The sequence below is a fragment of the Galeopterus variegatus genome, unplaced genomic scaffold (genome assembly GCF_000696425.1).
Source record: "Galeopterus variegatus unplaced genomic scaffold, G_variegatus-3.0.2 Scaffold85, whole genome shotgun sequence".
NCBI classification, from domain to species: Eukaryota; Metazoa; Chordata; class Mammalia; order Dermoptera; family Cynocephalidae; genus Galeopterus; species Galeopterus variegatus.
In genome coordinates this window covers 993,950-1,015,067 of record NW_007726196.1, presented here as the reverse complement: position 1 = coordinate 1,015,067, position 21,118 = coordinate 993,950, and the positions used below count along the sequence as shown (strand labels likewise).

General features: G+C 40.8%; 1 protein-coding gene across 1 annotated transcript in view; it reads right to left on the bottom strand.

The window, feature by feature from the left end:
* SLC2A12 (solute carrier family 2 (facilitated glucose transporter), member 12) overlaps positions 1 to 21,118 on the bottom strand; it is a 54,552-nt gene that overhangs the window by 4,252 nt on the left and 29,182 nt on the right. Inside the window, exons 3-4 of the mRNA XM_008580411.1 lie at positions 13,278 to 13,400; positions 8,709 to 8,841 (exon numbers count right to left, since the gene is read on the bottom strand). Of these exons, the coding sequence (XP_008578633.1) occupies positions 8,709 to 8,841; positions 13,278 to 13,400 (256 nt within the window). The remainder of the gene's footprint in view (positions 1 to 8,708; positions 8,842 to 13,277; positions 13,401 to 21,118) is intronic.

Genomic DNA, 21,118 nt, shown 5'->3' with positions numbered 1-21,118 from the left:
TGATTCTAAGGATAGTATCAAATACAGAGAACTAGTGGAGATTTCATCCCGGATCCTATTTCATCTTTTTCCATGTCTCAAACTCCACTCAGAGCACCTATATTTATATCTACATACTCTGCTTTTTGCATCATCCCCTCATTCTTGTATTCACAAATTCTTTTCTACAGGATTATTCCCATTGGCATAAAAATATGCTATAGTATTTTACCTTTATTAAAAAAGAGAGAGGGCCACCTGTGAACTTCCCTCCCTTTTCAAATATTTTTTCTGTAATTTAACCAATTAATCGGGTGGCCGCACTGTGCCGTGCTATGGTGGGTGGTATGGAGAGTGGATAAAGACACTTGCTGTCAAGGAGCTTACATTTTAATAGGGGAGACAAGCACATAAGTATGTAATTTGAAGTAGTAAAAATGCTAATGAGAAAAGTAAATGGAAAGAGAGAAAGAATGACTTAGTTGGGGAGGGCAACTACATCATACAGGTGGTTACCTGCCCAAAGTGACCTTTGGTCACAAACTGTAATGAGGTGAGGCAGGGAACCACGTGAAGAATTCCAGAGAATGGAAAAGTGGGAGCAGGGAAATGCGTGGGTACCTGGAGGGGATGTGAGGTCTAGGGAGGTTTTTTTTTTTTTTTAAGGATGGGAAATAACTGCAGCTGTGTGTGCGTATATGTGTGTTATGATAATCCCATAGAAGGGGGAAATTGATGAAATCAGTGCACAAATGGAAGCGCTGGCCTTTGAAACAAGGCAGAGAATGTGGGCATAGATGTAGGTAGATTAGTAGATGTGGCAGGAGAATGAGGTGTTCTCTTTATTTCTGTTTTCTCAGTGAACTAAAAAGCAAAATCATTGGCAGAGTGAGGAAGTAGGAGGGAGTGCTGGAAGCTTGACGGGAGAGTACAGGTAATCACCTTGGAAAGTTGAAAAATAATTCAACAGGCAATGTGTAGACTGCAGGGCATTCCTAAAGACCTGCTTGAGGTTTATATTCATACGTTTAAAACAAGACTGGTTAGTATAGCTGTGTTTTCTTCAGCCACATTTAGTTCCATGGATGCAGGGATAAAATAAGCTAAGAGTTGGTTTAGTTGGAGTTAAGGTTTGCCTGAATGATGGAGGGAGACAGGGGAAGGTGAAGGGAGGAGAAGGGGATTACAAAGGAAAGACGGTGGCAGTGGTCGTGGAATGTAACAGGGTAGGGAAGGAAGTGAGGACATGGGTGCTGAGTACTCAGTGGCTTCCAGGGCCTAGTGGAGATGAAGAAGGTTGAAGTGCAGGCACTCGAGACAGCGAGCGGGAGAGAGGAGTGGTCAGAGGGGGAGCGGATGGCTGCGAGGGGAGCAGTGATGGGTGAGGACTGTCTAGGGTGTAACCACCCTGTTTGCTCCCTTCACAGCAGAACTTCTTCAAGGAGTGGACTGTAGCTGATGCCTTCACTTCCATTCTCTCATCAGACCTCATTAGTCAGCTCTGTCCAATCACTCCGCTGAGACTGTACCTGACAAACCTGTGATCACCCCCTGCTTTGTACTTGGTCTGCCCAGTCCCACCTTCCTATGACACTTCTTTTTGGCTTCAGTGATACCATGTTCTCCTGGCTTTCCTCCAGTCTCATCACTGTTTGCTTTTCAGTCCTTTCTGATACTGTCTCTCCTCTACTTGATCTCCAAATGTTGACATAATCCAGAGCTTGGGCCTGACCTCATTCCCTTCTCTGCTTTCTGACTAGATGAACCCATCTGGCTGCATAACTTAAACACCATGCTCCAGCTGATGGGCCCCCACGTTGGATTCTCTAACCCTGAGTGTCTCCCGAATTTGAGACTTAAATATTCAACTGCCTACTAACAACATGTCTATTTGATGTCTAATGGACACCTCAAAATCAATATGTCCAAAACAGGACTCTGTTATCTCCCAAGCCCTGAAACCTAGTCCTGAAAGACTATCTCACGTCCATCCCGTTTCTCAAGCTAAAACCTTAGGTGTCATCATGACCACTTCATTTCCTTACTCCTGCATCCAGTTCATTCATTCATTTCTTCATTCTTTCAACAGTGATCTTCAGTTACATGCCAAGGAATTGGTCCAGGTGCTGGGAAACAGCAGTGAACAAAATACACAAATTCCCTGCCCTCAGAAAATTTAAATGTAGTGGGAAGAGATAGACAATAAACCAACTAAAACATAGAGTGTTTCAGCTTTGGTTAAAACTGAAGTAGGAAAGTGGACGCAAAGCTAGGGACATGACTGATTTTAAATAGGGTAACAGGAAAATTCTGAAGGAGGTGAAGTGGTGAGATGGGTGGATATCTAGGGGAAGAGAATTCTAGACAGAAAACAAGTGCAAAGACCCTGAGTCGAACATGTCTGGTGTGTGTGGGATACAGCAGTAAGGCTAGTGTGGCTGTGAGAGTAGAAGAGTGGAGAGCAGTAGGAAGTGTAGGGCTTGCAGGACATCATCTGCTTTTATTGTAGATGCAGAGCCACTGGAGAATTTGAGCAAAGGAATGACTTGATCATGTTTAAAAGGATCATTCTGGCTGCTCTGTAGAGAATTGATCGGAGAGGTGTGGGGGTGGAAACAGGGACCAGGTAGGTGACTACTGCAGTAATACAGAAAGGAGATCTTGGTGACTTAGTAGCAGTGAAGGTGGTCAGGCTCTGCATGTGTCTTGAAACAGGAGCCAGTAGAACTTCCTGGTAGATTGAATGTTGGGTGTGAGAGAAAGAAGGAAGACTCCAAGGCATCTTGGCCAGAGCAAGTGGAAAAATAATGTTGACATTAACTGAGGTGGATAGGACTGTGTATAGAGTAGGTTTGGAGTATCATGGCTTCAATTTAGGACATGCTAAGCTTGAGAGATATCTGTTAGACATTTGAAAAGAGATGTGAGCCGTTACAGACAAGCTGAGTTTTGGAGAGATACCGAAGGTGGAGACATAAACTTCAGAGTCACTGGCATATAGATGGTATAAAAGCCACAACACTGAGCTCAATCAGCTAGTGAGAAGGATAGAGACATGGTCAGAGGACGAAGCCCCAGTGCATGCCAACTTTAAAGAGAGATGAGATGGAACCAGCAGAGGAAGCTGAGGAAGAGTGACTGGTAAGGTAGGAGACAACCAGAGGTGGGACCCAAAGGCAGTGAGGCAAGTGCTTGAGGAAGGAAGGCATATTCACTTCAAATGCTGGGGGTAGTCACTAAGATGAGGAATGAGAATTGACTACTGGATTTAGCAATTGAAGTGTTAAAAACAGCAGTTTCAGGAGAGTGGTGGTAATACAAATCTCACTGCAGCAGGCTCATGAGAGAATGGGAAGAGCAGAATTAATAACACTGAGTATTAAGAACTCCTTAGAAGAACTTACAAATAGCAGTGAAACAGGGCAAAAGCTGGACGGGGAAATGGCACCAAAAGACCTTTTTCTTAAAAAAAAAAAAAAAAGGGAAACCATCACAGAAGGTTTCTGTGCTGATGAGAAGCAGGGAGATAAAAATATGGGCAGTGCAAGGGTGAGCAGGAAGAATTGTTGGAGAATGTGCTAGAGAGAGGAGAGGGTACAGAGGGGTTGACCTCTCACAGGAGTGACTGAGTTCATGCAGAGAATCCAGAGGGATGGTAGTGCATGTAGAAGGTGGTGGAAGTTCCCTCCCGATTATGTCTGTCCTCTCAGTGAAGTCAGCAGCAAGGCCATCAGTGGGCGTGAGAAGGTGGTGTTGAGCGGTTGTCTAGGAGAGAGGCAGAGCTGATGGACTAGGGACATGTGTGACTGACTGCCAGGCAGCACTGGGCCGCTTGAGGTCTGTGGTCATGATTGGAAATGAGACCCAGCACTGGGATGCCCCTTTCTCATCCTCATACAGCTGTTGACTGCAGACACTCACTGGGGCACACCTTAAAATGTAAATCAGATCATGTCACTGCCCTGCTTAAAGTACTTGAATAGCTTCCTATTGCACTTCAAATGAAATCCAAACCCTCACTCAGCCTGCAACGCCCTGCCCATTAGTCTCTACCTACTTTCTAACTTAATCTCAAAGACTGCAGCCTCCCAGACTTCTTTTCGTTCCTGGAACAGGGCAAGCATGTTTCTGACTGAGCCTTTGCTCTGAATCCTTTTGTTCCCCCATCTTCACAGCGTTGGTTCTTTATCGTCACCCAGATTCTATCTCAAATGTTACCTCTCAGAATAGCTTTCTCAGATCACCCAATCAAAAGAGGCCCCCCAATCACTATCTAATCAGCACATTTTAATTCTTGTAGTAGTTTTTGGCAGTTTTAGGTAATGTTTGTTTGGGTTTGGGGGGGGCTGGCTGGTATATGGATCCGAACCCTTGATCTTGGTGTTAGAACACTGCATCCTCACCAACTGAGCTAACTGGCCAGCCCCCGTTTCAGATAATGTAGAGCCTAGATCAGTGCCTGCCACGTAATACGAGGGTACTTCAAAAAGATCGTGGAAAAGTTTGTATTATCTTTCCACAAACTTTTTGAAGAACCCTCATAGATGTTCAATAAATATTTATTGAATAAGTGAATTTGGATGAATGAAGGAAGGAATGGCCACATCAAAATAACTACTAAAAGTGAAAAATAATTTAAGACTCGGAACTAAAATATTTACAAAACAGTGACTTGTTTGTTTTCTCTATTTGTTTCCACTTAAACTGGGGAAAAGAGTAAATAAAATCACAGCTGAAATAGCAAGTATGGTGAACGTCCCATTTTGAGTTTGTAGCTGGCAGGGCAGAGGTTCAAAATAAAATCCCTTCAAGTTACATTATTGCAGAAATCTTTTCTTCCCTCTAAGCTGAGTCACTGTTAATTTTATAAGAAACTTAACATCCTTGGAAGAATATTTGTTTTCTCAGCTTTGTAGAAACAGGGGTAAAAGAACCTAACTCCAAGTATAAGAGAGGAAAGTGTCAAGCAATATGATGTTAATCTCATATTATAAATAGTTTCCTTTTTTACTTCTCAGAAAAACTCACTGGGATTTCTACATCAGGACTAGTTCCCTGGTGACAAAAGTTGATTCATAATTTTATTAACTTCTCAATTTGTAAAGACTCCTTTAATTCAGCAGTGTCTTTCCTCAGTCTTCAAGTTCACTTCAACTTCTGTGTACCAGCAAGTTCCATGGGCTTTCCACCACTCCACATTTCCTTAGCTAATTTGATAACTTGTCAATACCACTATTTTATTTTTTGTCTCTGACATTTCTCTGGAGGAAACCTTGTTTAACATATATACTTCATACATATTTTGTTCAATTTACATAATTCAGACTCGCTTACATTTTCATTTTAAAAGCCTTTGCCAACTTGCGGCTTTGAACTAAAAAAAACCCCTAGCTCTGTAGTATTGCATAAATAGGAGTTAACCAAGATTTCTAAAAGCAGCCTTTCCTTTCTACCCTCAGTGCTGGGCTTCCCCATGGTACGCACCTAGCAGGTACTGCTGCTGCTAAAAATGACTTGAAAATGCAGAACCGTTTTTGCCACCTTGTCTTCCATAATTCTCCCCATCAGCGTTATCTAGTTTTGTTCTTTGGCACAAACCCTGCAGTACTCATGTAGTCTGTTTTGGGGTCAGCAGTACCTTTGACTTTCGGTCCTCTCCTAATTTGCAACTTATAACTTTCTTGGAGAGGGTATGGATTTAAGTTTGAGTAATTGCATGACTCAAAAGTAACAGAAATGTGATTCTTTGAAAAACATTTCCTAAGTTAGATTTCACTAATTCTTTCCCCACCCAAATTTTGAATTAAGAAGTTTTACTGAGTTTTAGATACCCACATTACATCTTCTCAAGGAGTGTCTCATTCTGGAAGCCCACTAGGTGGAAAGATTGGATTTTCTTAAGTTCTTTCTTCAGATTTTCATTGGGTTTGCAATTTGATACATTCTGACAACCCCGTAGGAAAAAGAGATTGGAAAGTTGCTTAAGTTTAAGTCATATATAACATTCTGCTTTCAAGTTAGACTTTTTTAAAAGAGTACAACAGGGAGTGTTAGTAAAGTAGGCCTTTGGTTTCATTTGATTAGTTCATTACTACTTTCTCCCTGCTTTAATTTTTTAGTTTTGTTCACAAGAATTTTTAAAAGAATTCTGCTCCCTGAATTAGTTGATGGGTAGCTCAAAAGTACATATAAGAAGGGTGGATTTACCATTGAAACCCATGAAACAAGTCATCAAATCAAATGGTGTATACTTTTTAATCATCTGCTAGAAGTCAATATTAACCTAGGCATTGTAGAGGTTACATAAGAAAGAATGGACAGAGAGCATTCCTGGAAACTAAAACTTTATAACCTTGTTAAGAAGGTGAAGCCACAAGACTGCCAGTTAATGTAATATAGAACAAAAGGGGACTAGAAAATATTGAAAATCCAGGAGGAGGTAATGCTCTCCAGGGCTACAGTTACTCAGGACTTTGAGGATGAAGATTTGAGTTGACTCAAGGTATGATGATGTAGGTCTAAATCCTCAGTGATGGCTGTAATGTAGGAATAGAGGGAGAAGTGAGGAGATAAGAGTCAGTGAATCAGGATGGGATCTGAGGAAGAAGATTGTTCCACAGGCGCTAATAGAAAATTATGTGGCCAAAAATTCTTTCTCTTTCGGGCCAGCCCCGTGGCTCACTCGGGAGAGTGCGGCGCTGGTAGCACCGAGGCCGCGGGTTCGGATCCCATATAGGGATGGCCGGTGCGCTCACTGGCTGAGCGTGGTGCCGAGGATTGCGATCCCCTTACCGATCCAAAAAAAAAAAATTCTTTCTCTTTTAACCCATCAAGAGGTTTGCTATTTCTACCCCTTGAATCTGGACTGGCCTTGGGAATTGTACTGAAAATAGAAAGCTGTGGAAGTGATGTGTGAATTCCAGAACGTCAACCTCAAAGGCCTGGCACCTCCTGCCTTTGCTATCTCCGAATGCTGCCCTGGGTCTAACATAGACGAAGCTGTTTTAGCTTCCTGAAGGATGAGAAGCCACTGGAGGAGAACCAAAGCTGCCCTCGACAGCCAGCACCTACTGCCACCTGTGTCTAGGTCCTGGATGACAGGGGCCCTCTTGCCCATGTAGCCATGGGGGAGTCCAGGTGGAAACGAGCAGAGGCACCACCCCGCCAACCCAAAGCATCACAGGAGATAGTCCATTGCTGTTAGAAGGCCCTACGTTTGGGACGGTTTGTTATGCAGCAGTAAGTAACTGATGTGTAAAATAGACACAGGAAAGAATGAGAAATGAAGGAAGACTAATAGAATTAGAAGTCATTGGTGACCTGGAATCTCAGTCCTGCAAAAAGCCTGAATTTATCAGGAATGTTGCCAATTTACAGATGGATATGTCAAATTATCAATGTCTGAGGCCACTAATGATTTGAATTGTGTATTTGTAATTGATAGTCTTGTTCAGATTCTATGCTTACCAGGAAATCCAATCATTTGGCTTCAATCTGCACAGAGCGAGGCAATGGGCTGGTAAAGCCAAGAGTATATCCAGCCTTCCTGACAATTATTATTTCTCATTGTAAATGAATCATTTTCACTTTCGTTTTATTTTTTAAAAGCAGGGTTCCCATCTGCATCGAAAATTAGCCCTACCATTTGATATTCACTTTATGACTTGAACCGAGAGGCTTTTTTCTGCATACTAAAGCAAAATAGTTTTAAGACCTAAGACATTTAAAAATGTATAAAGCACAAAAGGAAAATTTTCCACAATCCTACCTACTATATCCCCTAATAAGCCAGGATTAACAGTTTCTTCAATAGAAATAAATATGCACACATATACCTACCATTAATTCACCTATCGGGTATATTCTTCCTTCAGATAGAAGCTGAAGAATCACTATGCCCACAATTTCTGTAATCATACATTTCTCTCTAATGTTTTGAAAGTATTTTTAAAAGAAAATTACAAACTATAGTTTTCCTCCCATTATATTAAAAGCCAAGAACAAATATTCCTACCTACATTTCTAAGTGAAATGATTTAATCCTGGGAAGAGCAACGAGTTCTCTTTCATTCCCAGCCCCTATGCATCCATCACCTCTTCCCCCAGGCCATGGTTTTAATGGCCAGAGCTACTAAAAGAAAAGGGGAATTTTCTACGACCCACTTCTAAATTAAATTGTTTAAATAGTCTCTACACATGAAATTTATTTTACCAGTTTTCTAAATGCCTATTCATATAAGAAACTTTATCTTCAAATTATTTTGTACGGCTACATTTAGCACAATTGTAGACAGTTAAGCCCAAGAGTTTTTCTGCTAATTGTAGCCTTAACAAGTGTTTAGGGCTCAAAACCTGTAAGTCTGATAGACATGGAAGGGCTGAAGCCCCTGGTGCTAGCCCAGGGTGAGCATGGTATCCCAGGACCTACCCAGAACGCCAAACAAAGGACACCTCCTGTGTGCAGGGGCTGGAGAGATGGGAGAGGTTCTGTGATCATTACTGAAAAGAGCTTTAAAAGGTTCACTGGTTGGAAAGCAATGGTGCTACTTCATTAGCTGAATCATCCAAATTAAAGGCAAGGAAGGGAAACCAGAGTTATGCATTGAGACATGGTCTCACATCAAAGGGAATGTCCTAAAATAATTACGGATATTATTACTTTGTTGCACATAAAAGCTGCATTTTTGACCAAAAAGTATTGTTCAGAAACCAATGCCCATAATACTTACGCTTTTGCTAGCTCCATTGATATCTGTTCCAAAGAACATCCTTTTGTCTCAGGTATAAACACAACAACAAAAAACAGGGATGCCAGACTCATGATTGTATATATAAAGCACACCCATGGCAGGCCAATAAGATCTATAAAGGATAAAAGAAACCAATTAGAAATATGTTTTGTATTGCTTGGATTCCATTTGTGAATAGCCATTTTTTAGAGCATATATGAAGCTGTATGTATTTTCAAACATGCCAGTAGTTTCCAGGAAAATAGGAATCACAAATTGAAAATATAATGAGCTCTGAACATGTCAATTTTACAAACTACCCCAGCTTTCTCTGGTAAGGTAAATAGCACTCTTGTAACTATTACAATTTAAACTTTTTCTTGATGGGTGAGTGGTGCGGGTCAAATATGTCCCCCAAAAGTTCATTTATTGGTATCTTGATCTCCACTGTAACAGTGTTAAGAGGGTGGGAAACCAAATATAGTATTTGAAAGGTGGGGCCTTTGAGAAATGTAGTGGATTGAATTATGTCCCCTAAAACTCCCTGAAGCTTGAATTGTGTCCCACAAGTTTTATGTATTAGAAACTTGGCCCCCACTGTGACTGTTAAGAGGGTGGGAAATCCTACTATGGTAATTAAAAGGTGGAGCCTTGAAGAGGTGATTGGATTGTAGGACTGTGCCATAGTGAATGGACTAAAAGTGGTGGTCAGGGGTGTGGTTCTGAGGGCTTTAAAAGAAGAAGTCTCTCTCTCTTCCTCTCTCGACTTCCACCATCTTGCAATGTGAGACCCCTGGGTCACTGTCAGAACCATCAGATGAACTTTGGACTTCCCAGCCTCAGAAACAGAGCAATAAATTTCATTTTCTTTATAAATTACCCAGTTCCAAGCAACAGATTTTGTTATAAGCAACAGAAACAGACTAATACAAGACGTGATTGGATCGTGAGAACTGTGCCCTCATGAATGGATTAATCCATTCTTGAAGTAATGAGTTATCACAGGTGTGATTCTGATGGCTTTACAAGATCGCCACTTGATACACTGTGTTGCCACTGTACTCTGCAGAGTTTCCACCCAGAAGAAGGTTCTCACTGGCTGTGTACCCTGGAACTTGGACTTCCTGGCCTCTGAAACTGTAAGAAATAAACCTCATTTTCCTCATACATTACCCAGGTTCAGGTATTCTGTCATAAGCAACAGAAAACGGACTAATATAGTGGACATGCCTTTTTCAAAATGGTAATGTATCTTTATTAATATTTAAAAAGCACAAACTCATTGCAAAAAGAGAACCTCAATCAACACAGAAACATATAATGCAGAACGTAAAAGACTTCTCTCTTCTCAACCTCTGCAGTTCCCTTCTTGAGAATTGCCACTGTAGCAGGTTGGTTTCCATTTGGTGGATATTTTTAATGACATAATTGTACAGATGAACTTTTCTTGGAATGAGCTCACCCTTCCTTACTCTGATTTGAATAAATCATTTTATGCTGGCAATATTTCATCATTTTTTAATAACTGGCTGTGTATTTGTAATGCTTCCTCCTGGGCTCAGAGAAAACAGTGATAATGGGTCCAATGAAAGGCATCAATTTGCTGAGATGTGTCAGCAAGAAGTAGGATCCTCAAGATTTGATGGATCTCTCCTGCCAGCCTAGTTTCTCATCTGACCACTTCTAGCCAAACACACAGTTCTTTTGTAGTCACTGGCAAGGTCAAGTTACATGAAGAAGCTGGTGAGGGGTGGCCCCCAATGCCCTTGAATCTGCCATTTGCATTGTGCTAGAGGCCCCTGGCTCTGTAGCAGACAAGATTTGCTAATAGCCCTCGATAGCAGCGGCCACAGGGCATGGTTGGTCAACCAGGAAAATGGACTGAGCTGTTGTGTACTGAGGCAGTTTTTGTAAATGCAGGTAGAATGTGGAAGCATGGTAACCACTTGTCAGTGAGTTGTGCTGAGACAAGAACTGGGAACGAGGAGCAGCACTGCAGTTCTTTGGGCAATTTTAATTAAACTCTGATCTCTCTGGGCTTTTCTTGCTGCTGGCACAGGGTTTTGCCCAGCTGATTGCTTAATAAAATGCTTGTTGAATGGGTCCTTCTTCCCTCCCTGGAGCTTAAAATCAGAATATAGGATTTGGAAAAAAAAAAAGGTCATCTCATCAAACCTGCCCCCAGGAGTGTTTGAGCACTTCAGTAACAGGCAGCTCACCACTTCACAGAGCTCCCCACTGCCTTGTGAAGCAGCTCTGTTAAAAAGGCATTCCCAATGCAGAGCCCAAATCTGCCTCTCAGGAGCTTCCGTTCAGAGGGTCTGCTTTGTCCTCTGGCATGACACACATTGAATCAGCTCTCCCCTTCCCTTCTTCATGACAGCCACTCAAATATTGGAATGCACCCCCGTGGCTTCCTGAGCATCCTCTTGTCCAAGTTAAACATCCTGAACTCTCAACCATTCTTTGCAGAGCGTGGGTCACATGCCCTCATCATCCATGTCACGCTCCTTTGCTGGACACGCTGCAGTTTTTAAACAACCCTCTCAAAATACTTTACTCAGAGCTCAACGCCATACTCCAGCTGTGTCATGACCACCGCAGAGTCCGTTTGTCTATCTGGAATAGTTTGCTTTTATTGACACAGCTGAAATTGCATTAGAATGTTGGTATTCCAGGGCTTGCTGCCAAGTAGAACCTTACACCTTTTAGGCCTTTTTATGCTATACTTGGAAAGTTAATTTTTGAAAATAAGTAGAAAATTCCAAGCATCCCAATGAAATGTCAGCTAAAGGTTTTAGAGCATTCCAGGCTTTTTTAAAGAGTGGATCTCTTTTCCTAACATTTGTTCTTAAAGCCCATGCAGGAGAATCTTCTGAATCTTCATTAGCTCATCCAATGTATTAGCTAAACTTCCAGAGATGGGTCATATTTTTTATCCCTCATCACTTCCAATCTTTCTTTTATATTTCTCCTTCTCCACACCAAACAGCAGATGAACTGTGTGTGTGTGTGTGAGAAGGTGAAGGGCACTTGTCTGTGTGTGTGATCTGAGTAGGAGAGGAGTGATCAGTGCTAATGACCAGCTTCTTTGTTTCCTTCACTCTTGGGCTATTTCTAAAAATACAGGACATAAACATTTGAAAATTTTATATAAAAACTCAAACCATACTTAGTTAGCAACTCCAAAAGTTAATTTTCATAACTGGATGTACTAAATAAATATATGTACATATGTGTGTATGTGTGTATATATATGCACGCTTTTCAGTAAACATCCACTTTTGAAATTTATATATAAATATATATATGAAGAATACACACACACATATATATATATGTAATGAACAAACTGGGTCATCTGTTTCATAGAATTTTCCACAGTCTGGATTTAGTCATAGTTGATTGTAGTCATGTCACATGTCCCTTGTGTATATATACATGAAATAAAGAAAACCCAACTCATTGATCAATTTCAGAAGATGCTGGGGAACCACCTCTTTATTTTGAAAACTAGAAAATAAAGAGAAAGTTTCAAGCCAAATAGCTAATGAGAAGAAATTTCTCTTCAGAGAAGTATCCCAGACAAAAATTTAGAAGGAATGATAGAATAAAAATACTGGATCTGGGTGACAATCATCAAAGGAGGCCAACAGGACAAAGTGGGAGATCACCAGACCTGACGGCAGGACACACCACTGTCACCTGTAAAGGAGTTGCCCACAGACAGGAATATCTAAATCTTTCGAGTCTCTATCTAGATCTAAATAGCAATTTACAGGAAACACAAAGGACAGAGGGCCATGCGACATGAGTACAATCAACAAAATCCAGACTCTGGAAAATTCTATGAAACAAATGACCCAGTTTCTTCATTTAAAATATGAGGTGGGGTGGGGGTTGGGAGAACAGAGATAAAACCTACAAATTACAAGACTTATCAATCAAGTATAAATTACATATTTGGATTGTGATTCAAACAACGTATAAAAAATAATTATAAGACAATTGGAAGAATGTGAACACAGACTGGATATTTGATACTAAGGGGTGATTATCAATATTTTTAGGTGTGATAATGATGTTGTGGTTATTTTCTTTTTTTTTTTTTTTTCCTTTTTTCGTGTCTGGCAACGGGATCGCAACCCTCAGTGCTGCGCCCGCACCTCGCTCAGCCAGTGAGCGGGAACCGGTCTGTATGTGGGATCCGAACCCTCGGCGGGAGCACCGCCTTGCTCCCAAGCGGCGCACTGTAGCAGTGCGCCACCGTGCCGGCCCCTGTGGTTATTTTCTTTAATGTCTTATGTTTTAGAGGTCCATGCTGAAATTTTACAGACAAAATGACATTATGTGTGGGATTGAGTCACAATAATTTGGTGGGGGAAGAGCAGGTGGGGTTATCAATACATTAAGATCGAGAGCTGCTTCATTTGGGTGATGGGTAGATCGGGTTCCCGCCATTCTCTTTGCTTCCGAGTGTGTTTGAAAATTTCCCCAATAAAAGGTTCTCTAGGTGGGTGTTTGTCCTAAGAAGACAAGAGACATGAGAGGAAAACAAAGGGATCTTACCAGTTACAGTCAAAAATGTCAGAGAGATGAGGAGATTGATGCCCCAGTTCATGCTGGAAGTTACAGCCATGGCTCGTCCTCTAATCCCACCGGGAAAGATCTCACTGAGCACCAGCCAGGGCACTAGAAGAAAGGGGAGGGTGGGGGCAGGGGACAGCAAAATGAGCAAAATCCATTGAAACTGAGGCCAGACCACACTGATCTCTCTCTGCCCTAATCCTGCCCGGATTTGTGCTTGGGGAGCACGGATCATTCCCCACCTCAGCAGGACAGGGCAGGAAGGGGATGTGCTTTCTCCTCACCTCTAGCCAAGGGAGAAAGGACTCAGGAGAAGCACTAGGAAAGCTTGACCGTGGTCCCCATGAGTAGGACATGAAGTGCTGCTGTCTGACACAGGCCTGAGAAATGCCAGCAGGGAGTCAGAGGCTGGGGCTACCTGCCTCACAGCAGCAACAGAGCCAGCATTGGGCATCCGCCAAGCAGGGAGCCTCAGTGCCAGGACCCAGCTGCACCTGCTCTAGGCCTGTGTCCTTCCTCACACTCTCCTTTCCCTCCGACCTTGGAGAATGAGTGGACAGGAAATGGAGCAAGGGGGGGGTGAAAAGAATCTGAGTCCTTCTCCTGTTTGGGCTTCCGGACCTGGGGCAAGCTGGGTGGAAAGAAGTTCTAAATGAAATGGAGCTCCAAGATTTGATTTTTATACCAGACTAGATGCTGGAATTTCTGGAAGGAGGCTCTTCTTGGCACTAAAATTGATCAGAGGACTTTTTATTATATGAGAGTGACAGGGAACATTATGGGCCCCGCCTGATGAGATTAGAAAGTGCAGTAGTGGAGAAAATTGACTTGTTTTCTGCTCACAGCCTATCAAACCCGGTTTGCCTAATAACATAGCTACGAGTTCTTACCGTGGGCTGACTTTACACACATTTTTACATGATTTCATTTGATCCTCACAAATCCCTACAAAGTAGGAACTATTACTATGCCTCTTTTATAGAAGGGAAAACTAGGGCTTAGAGGAGTTAATAACTTGCCAAGGTCACAGAGCTCATAAGTGACAGAGGTGGACTTGAGCCCTTGCCATCTCTGGAACTGTGCTTTTTAATCACTGCATTCTCTTGATTGTGGTTCAATAAATATTTTTTAATTAATAAATAAATGTGGTGTGTAAGTACCTTTTATTCTGTGGAAAGAAGGACTTAGGAGCAACCCCAGCCTTGGCTCATTGCCGACTAATTCACTGCGTGTTAGAATGCCAGCATTGAGATACTGACCAATTGCATAATCCTAGCCCAGAGGAGGGGACAGGAAGAAGAAGCTAGAAGCCAGGGAGGGACCCCACTGGCCAGCCACCACTTGCGCTGCCTGTGCCAGGATGGAGCAGCCAGCTGTGTTCCAGTGTAACAATTTGCCTCTAATGAGACAATCATCTCTGTAGAGAAAACACCTGCTTGTAGTAAAGTTGCTGGGGTTTTTTGTTATATTTTGTTTTGTTTTTAAGTTGTTGTTTTAAAGTAAGAAAAAATGAATTGAATTGTAGAAGACTGAATTTTTTTTCTTGATTATCTTCTCCAAGTGGATCTATACAGGGTTACCCTTAGGGCAGGAAAGATAACTATAACAAAAACAACATTATTATTGTTCTAATGAATGGGGAATTCAAAAAAAAATTCCATATTTCCCACCTTTTCACCTCACCTCTCTTCCCCTGCCCTTCCCCACCCCAAAGACCTTCACCAGGTTCCTGCAGATTATGTCTTCAGTGGAATCACTTTTCTCTTACTGAGACTGGTTTCTTGCTTAGGTAACCCTTTCTTAAGCTTTGCAAGATTGAGTAGAATGATATCTGCATAAATCTGGTGAAGTCTTGGTAATGAAAACCCATCCTTGGGCAAATACAAGATAAAATTCTATAAATCCAGTTTTTTAAGCTAAATAATATATGCCACACATGAAACCTATGCCCCTTCCTGCCATGGGTGTTTGACATGGCTCGGGTGGAGCTGGGGGTCCCTTATGGACTTTTGTTTTAGCAGCTCCGAGAAAGAGGTGGAGGGAGGGGCATGCTTTCATTTCCTTTTAGTAGAGGAGTTAGCACAGGTTTTCTTGATCTCTCTTCCATCCCCACATCATCACCTCTCAAATTACCTTCTTCTCCTTTCGTCATCCTGAAGATGGCCTCTTGGAATTATTTGGTGGGGTTTTCTGAGAATCATTGCTAGGCTCGTGAGAGCCAGAGTTGGTTCAGATGAGAATGAGCTAATCCTGCTGGTACAGAAAGTGGTGGATCTCACCAACAAGAGGACAGGACGGTTATATAAAGCGCACACTAGTTATATGTTCAGTCCAAACTGCCAGAGGCTTGTCTAGAAAAACCCAAGGTCCACCCTGCAATACTGTCCTAGGCATATTTTCAATGCAACAGTTGAGCCAAATCCTTGGGCAGCTTAACCAGTCAGTGAGCAGTGACCTGAATATTGAAAAGGAGACTGTCTCTGTTCTTATGGAAGTTTGTTGTCAGGAACCCCTGTCCCTGATGTTTCCAAAAATAAATGTACCATTCCTGAAAACTTCTACTTCTTTTTTGATATAATAGAAAGAATTCAGGAATCGATGCCTTCGTTTATCTATTCTTGATAAACTGAATGTTGGAGTAATTGTCAGGTGTTTTGACAATGATGATTCAACCTCCCAATATGGAACCTGTTGTGTTAAAATTAAGGAGAATATTATCTTAACAGTGAATTCAGAACTGTACAATCACAGGTTTTCAGATCCAGAGAGAGTGAAATAAAAATCTGAAAGTGCATGGCATGGGGGGCAAGATGGAATTTACTGAAAGGGTAAGAGACTTAGGAGCAGGATGGTGCAAGAATCTCACAAGCCTCAGTTTCTCTGGAAAGATGCTGTGAATGTCCAAAGCAGAAGGAATGAAGAAGCTCAGTTTCAGTTCATAAGTAAAGAGCACAGAGACATAAACCACTTCATGGGGATTTAATGTTGACATTTATAAAACAGGTGGAAGTTTTTAAATTACCGATGTTTTCTCTAATGAGATGGCCCAATTTCTCCCAAAGGAAAATCAAATTATTGCCACAAGAGAGGCTCTTTTTCACTGCCACATCAGAAAAGTGGTGGCTCTCTCTGGGCATCCTCTTTATTCCCTACCCTGATGATAGGCCAAAAAGGGACACATTGTCCTATTTGCTTGTGACCCACAGAATACTCAGAACAGAGGCAGTGAACTCTTCTACAGGGAGCATGGCCACTGTAGTTCAGCAGGCCCTGAAACAATTCTCCTCGATTCTTTTCCCACCTTCAACCCTATCACTCCAGGACTGCCTCAGCAATTTGTACTCCTATAAATGTCAGAGTCTGCACATGTCTTTAAGGTCTTCTCCATGCTGTAATGATTGAGGAAATTCTGGACTTGCGGGGTTGAGGGGAGTGGTAATTGTCCACGGATATGGAACTCATATTTCATGTGGTATTAGATCATCAAGGCTGCCCATCAGAACTTGCCTGATCCAGAGGAAATCTGTACACAGAATATTTCTGACTACACAGAGTATCATAACAAGACCATGAAGGACAAATAATGTTGACATTTCTCTGTGTTCAGCTGAGGACATGGAACCGGATTAATAAGGGTACACAATGGAAATGGCAGCCCTACCACATTTAAGTTACCCTGTGTATTTCCTCCCTCCTGTTTATTTCTGGCCACTGCCCTAGTGTTTTCCACAGACACTGTCAACTCACTCACTACAGTTCCAGATTTATACCCTGTGGCTCTCCAGGCACACTTTCCATTTAGCTTGAATTCTTCCTGAACCACCTGGCATGCTAAGCCCATGGTGTGAAAGATTCATAGAGGTCTTGAAACTCTTGCCAGAGAACTGCTGGCAACTTTGGAGAAAGTTCTACACTCAGGCTGCTGAGTTTTCAACGACTTGATTTGCCAATGAACCGTGCCCCATTCTTTGTAGGTGTGAAGCCAAATCCTATGGTCGTTATTGCCTTTTCAAGTAGCATGCAGTATACCTAGATCCCTGGCTGCAAAGGAGCACTTAAAATGTGAATTTGAGAGGGAACATGCCCATACCTTCCAACCAGATGTTTAAATTCTGGCCTCATAAGTTCCCTAAGTGGAAAAAGTATGGCCATCATCTCCAGCACCAGCAGTGACGTGGTAGCTTTCCTTTCTTTTTCCTTTTCTTTTTGTGTTTTCACTTCTGTCTGTCTCCTTGAGTTGTGCCCACTCATGTCCTTTTATAAAAGAAATGCTTTATTCAAGAATACTATCTTGAACTACTTAAATTACAAACTAAGAAAGGCAATGAAATAAAGTCCCAACATTTTCCAGTCTTTCTGTTCTAATGATTTCTACTCAAAACCAACTGAAATGGTTTTTTGAAAAAATATTTTAGGGAAAATTGGACTAAATGGAATAACCCTCAATGAAAAATGCCAGAGTTAAAAATGAAACCCCTTTGTGAGCAGGTACCAGTTGAGAATAAGACAAACTATGGCAGTGGTCTTCAAACTTTCCTGCTCGTGTAGCTTTTAAGATAATTTGAAACCCTAAATATTTTCTTTCATTTATAAGCCAACATCTAACTATTTTTCACCATTAATTTAAATAATAGCAAAGAATGCAATATCAATTATATTTAAACTCCAGTGTTTAAAACAGAATCGTTACATCACTCTTTCAAGTGTTTTTGGTGGAATTTAAATACCATACCTATTTGATACCCCTCATCATTAATTTAAAAAATACAGGAGCAAATTTTACATAATTTTGCATAGTTTCTTTTTCACTGCACTTAGTATTTTATCCTACTGTAATGTATTTTTAAGCTTGAAAGTCTCTTACTGACCATTCCATCATACTTCTCTGGAAAAAAAGATCTTAAATTGAAATTTTAAGTTTATTTTTATTTATTCTAAGAGATTAGAAGTATTTTTTCTGAATTAAGCTAACAATTATTCATACGAAATTGGTAAAACTTATAGAAATATCTTACAAATTTTTAGAAATTATTAAATATGAAAAATGAACACTTATTGGAAATACCACTCTTAACGAGATAGATGGGGAGTTTTTTTTATTATGTACCTGTGGGTGAATGTCACTTATTTCTATAATAACATGATACATTTCAAGTTTTAAATAGATAAAATTTATTGCTGTCAATAATAATTAAAATAGATGGGGAATTGAAATTTGCAATTGCAGTGTCACTCAGTTTTTCGAATTAATGACAAAAGTTATTTTTAATGATATATCAACTGATAACTTGATGAGGTCATTCTTTTTGTTGAAAGCAAATTATTGGAAATATCTCAATTTATGAAAGGACTGTCATGTAGTCATTAGGGTCATTTTCCAATATCTACACCGATATTCCCAATTGTCTTTTTGATTAGTGCTCTTAGGTTTTTATAATTTGGGACATATATCATACTAAGATTTCTGATGGGTAGTAAGTATGCTTTCTTTTAAGTGGAAGAACAGTTATAACTGGGGAGATGGAAAAGGAAACATTTTAAGAAACACGTTTTTTTGAACTTGAAGTTCTGGAAATTGACTTCCTTTGAGAAATCATTGAAAGATTACTGTTTGGAAAGTTACCCCCCTGGAATATGTATACCCCTGTTTGAGGATCACTGAACTAGAGTTCAAGTTGCAAAACAAAAAAGGAAGGAGATATAAGAAATTAGTCTTTTCTAGTTTGAACTACAACTTGAATGTCATGGCTTCTGTTATTATATTTTATGTTCTATTTTTTTCACTTTGATGCTTCAATTAGGAAAGTATTGTAGTTTTTAAAGGTTGCAAGCTTTCCTTGGAAGAATTCTTAAAATTGTATTCTGGAAAACAAGAAAGTAACAAATAAATGCTTGTGTTTATTAACGTAGTATTAAACGAGACCTTACTCTGTCTCTTTAATGTCTTTACTGTCCAATATTTATAATTTTCAAGAATATAGGATGTAATTGGAGTACTAGACTGAGAGAAAAGTTAAATACTGATGTATAGTATGTGAGCAATTGCTGATGGTGACGAATTGACGGTGTCATTTCACTACGTGGTTAGCTGTGCTCCTGCTACAAAAATGCAGTTTTAAACTCTGATTCTGTTAGGTACCACTGCTGTATCATCTAACTCCAAAGAGGAAAATGGGATTTAATTAGCTAATTACACATGTTTCTTTAAGTTCTTCCTTTGATGCAAAGTTAGTGTAGAACCACGTGGGTGCTATTTTTCATATACTTTGCATTATTTTAATGACTACCAAAGGACCAAATAATTCACCACTTCAATCAATCAAAATGATCTTTAACTTAATTGGGAAAAAGGATCAGTGTTCTGTGATTATTGGTGATAACTGAAACCTAAGTTTTAAAAGAAAAAAAAAGATTTGAAAGATCTTAAAAATAAACACACTTCACACAAGCACATTACGTAAATATTATCTTATAATGGCTACATTTGATAATAAAACTCCTTTGTTTAGGGCCGGCCCGGTGGCGCACTGGATAGTGCGCCGCTTGGGAAGCGCGGCGGCGCTCCCGTCCGAGGGTTCGGATCCCACGTATAGACCGGTTCCCGCTCACTGGCTGAGCGAGGCGCGGGAGCAACACCGAGGCTTGCGATCCCATTGCCGGTCCCCGGTCAAAAAAAAAAAAAAAAAAAAAAAAAAAAAAAACTCCTTTGTTTAAAAAATAATAATTTATGCAAGAGTCCTTTTCTCTAAAGATACATAATTATCCCATAAGAATGGTGAAAAATCCCAACACCTACAGCCAGCCCAGCGGCAACCACCAAGCCACTGCAGGAAGCTCCCTGGGCTCTCCCAAGCTGAGGTAGTGGGGGGCCTCAGACTCCACCCACAGCTTTTGACATGTGCAACCAACCCAGCAATGATCACCAAGCCACAGCAAGAAGGGCCCTGGGTTCCCAAGCTGGGAAGGTGGGGGGTGAGGGCTTTTGCCACACACCCCTGACATCTGCACCCAGCACGGAAATAACCAAGCCACCACTGGAAGCCCCCCAGTAGCCCGTGTGGCAATGAGGTTGAGCCAGCCCAGCGGTGACCACCAAGCCACAGGCCTCAATCCCACCCCTCCTCCTTCCTCCTTCTTCCATCCCATTTCCTTCCCCTTTCCCCTCTCCCCACTCCCTCCCAACTGCTCTGCAACAGCATCCTGGAATGTGAAAAATAATATTAATAAAGTTACATTTTCCTTAAAAAAAAATAAATAAGAATTTAAAACCTCAAGTGATCTAACAACAACAAAAAAGAATGGTGAAAAAGGAAAATGAACACTTTGACTGTGATAGTTCTCAATGTTAGAGACCTGAAGCCTAGGAGGAAATGTGAAGAATATCAAAATCCCTTTTGAAACACTTGATGTGCTTCTGGAATGTAAGCATCTTTGTTTTAAATCCAGAAAGCCTTGGAGTGAAGAAGCTAAGTAAACTTCCAAATTAGAACCTGCTGTTCCACATCCCTGAAATTGTCATAATCTTTAGCCAAGCAAACAGCACATGAACCATTTTTTAATTGTCATAATCTTTAGCTGTGCAAACATCACATGAACAATTTTTTTTTTTTTGAAGAGCCAGAGTTAATTGGGTTTAAAATCTAAATTTAAATGTTATGGCAGATGATTCTTATGCTTCCTACTGAGACCCAGACTCCAAAAGGCTGGTTCAACTCCATAAAACAAAACAAAATAAAACCAAAAAACTAGACCATATAATCTTAGAGCTTTTAAAAATTCAAGTTTCTTGTTTAAAACATGAAAGAGGGTATTTGAGTTTTAGG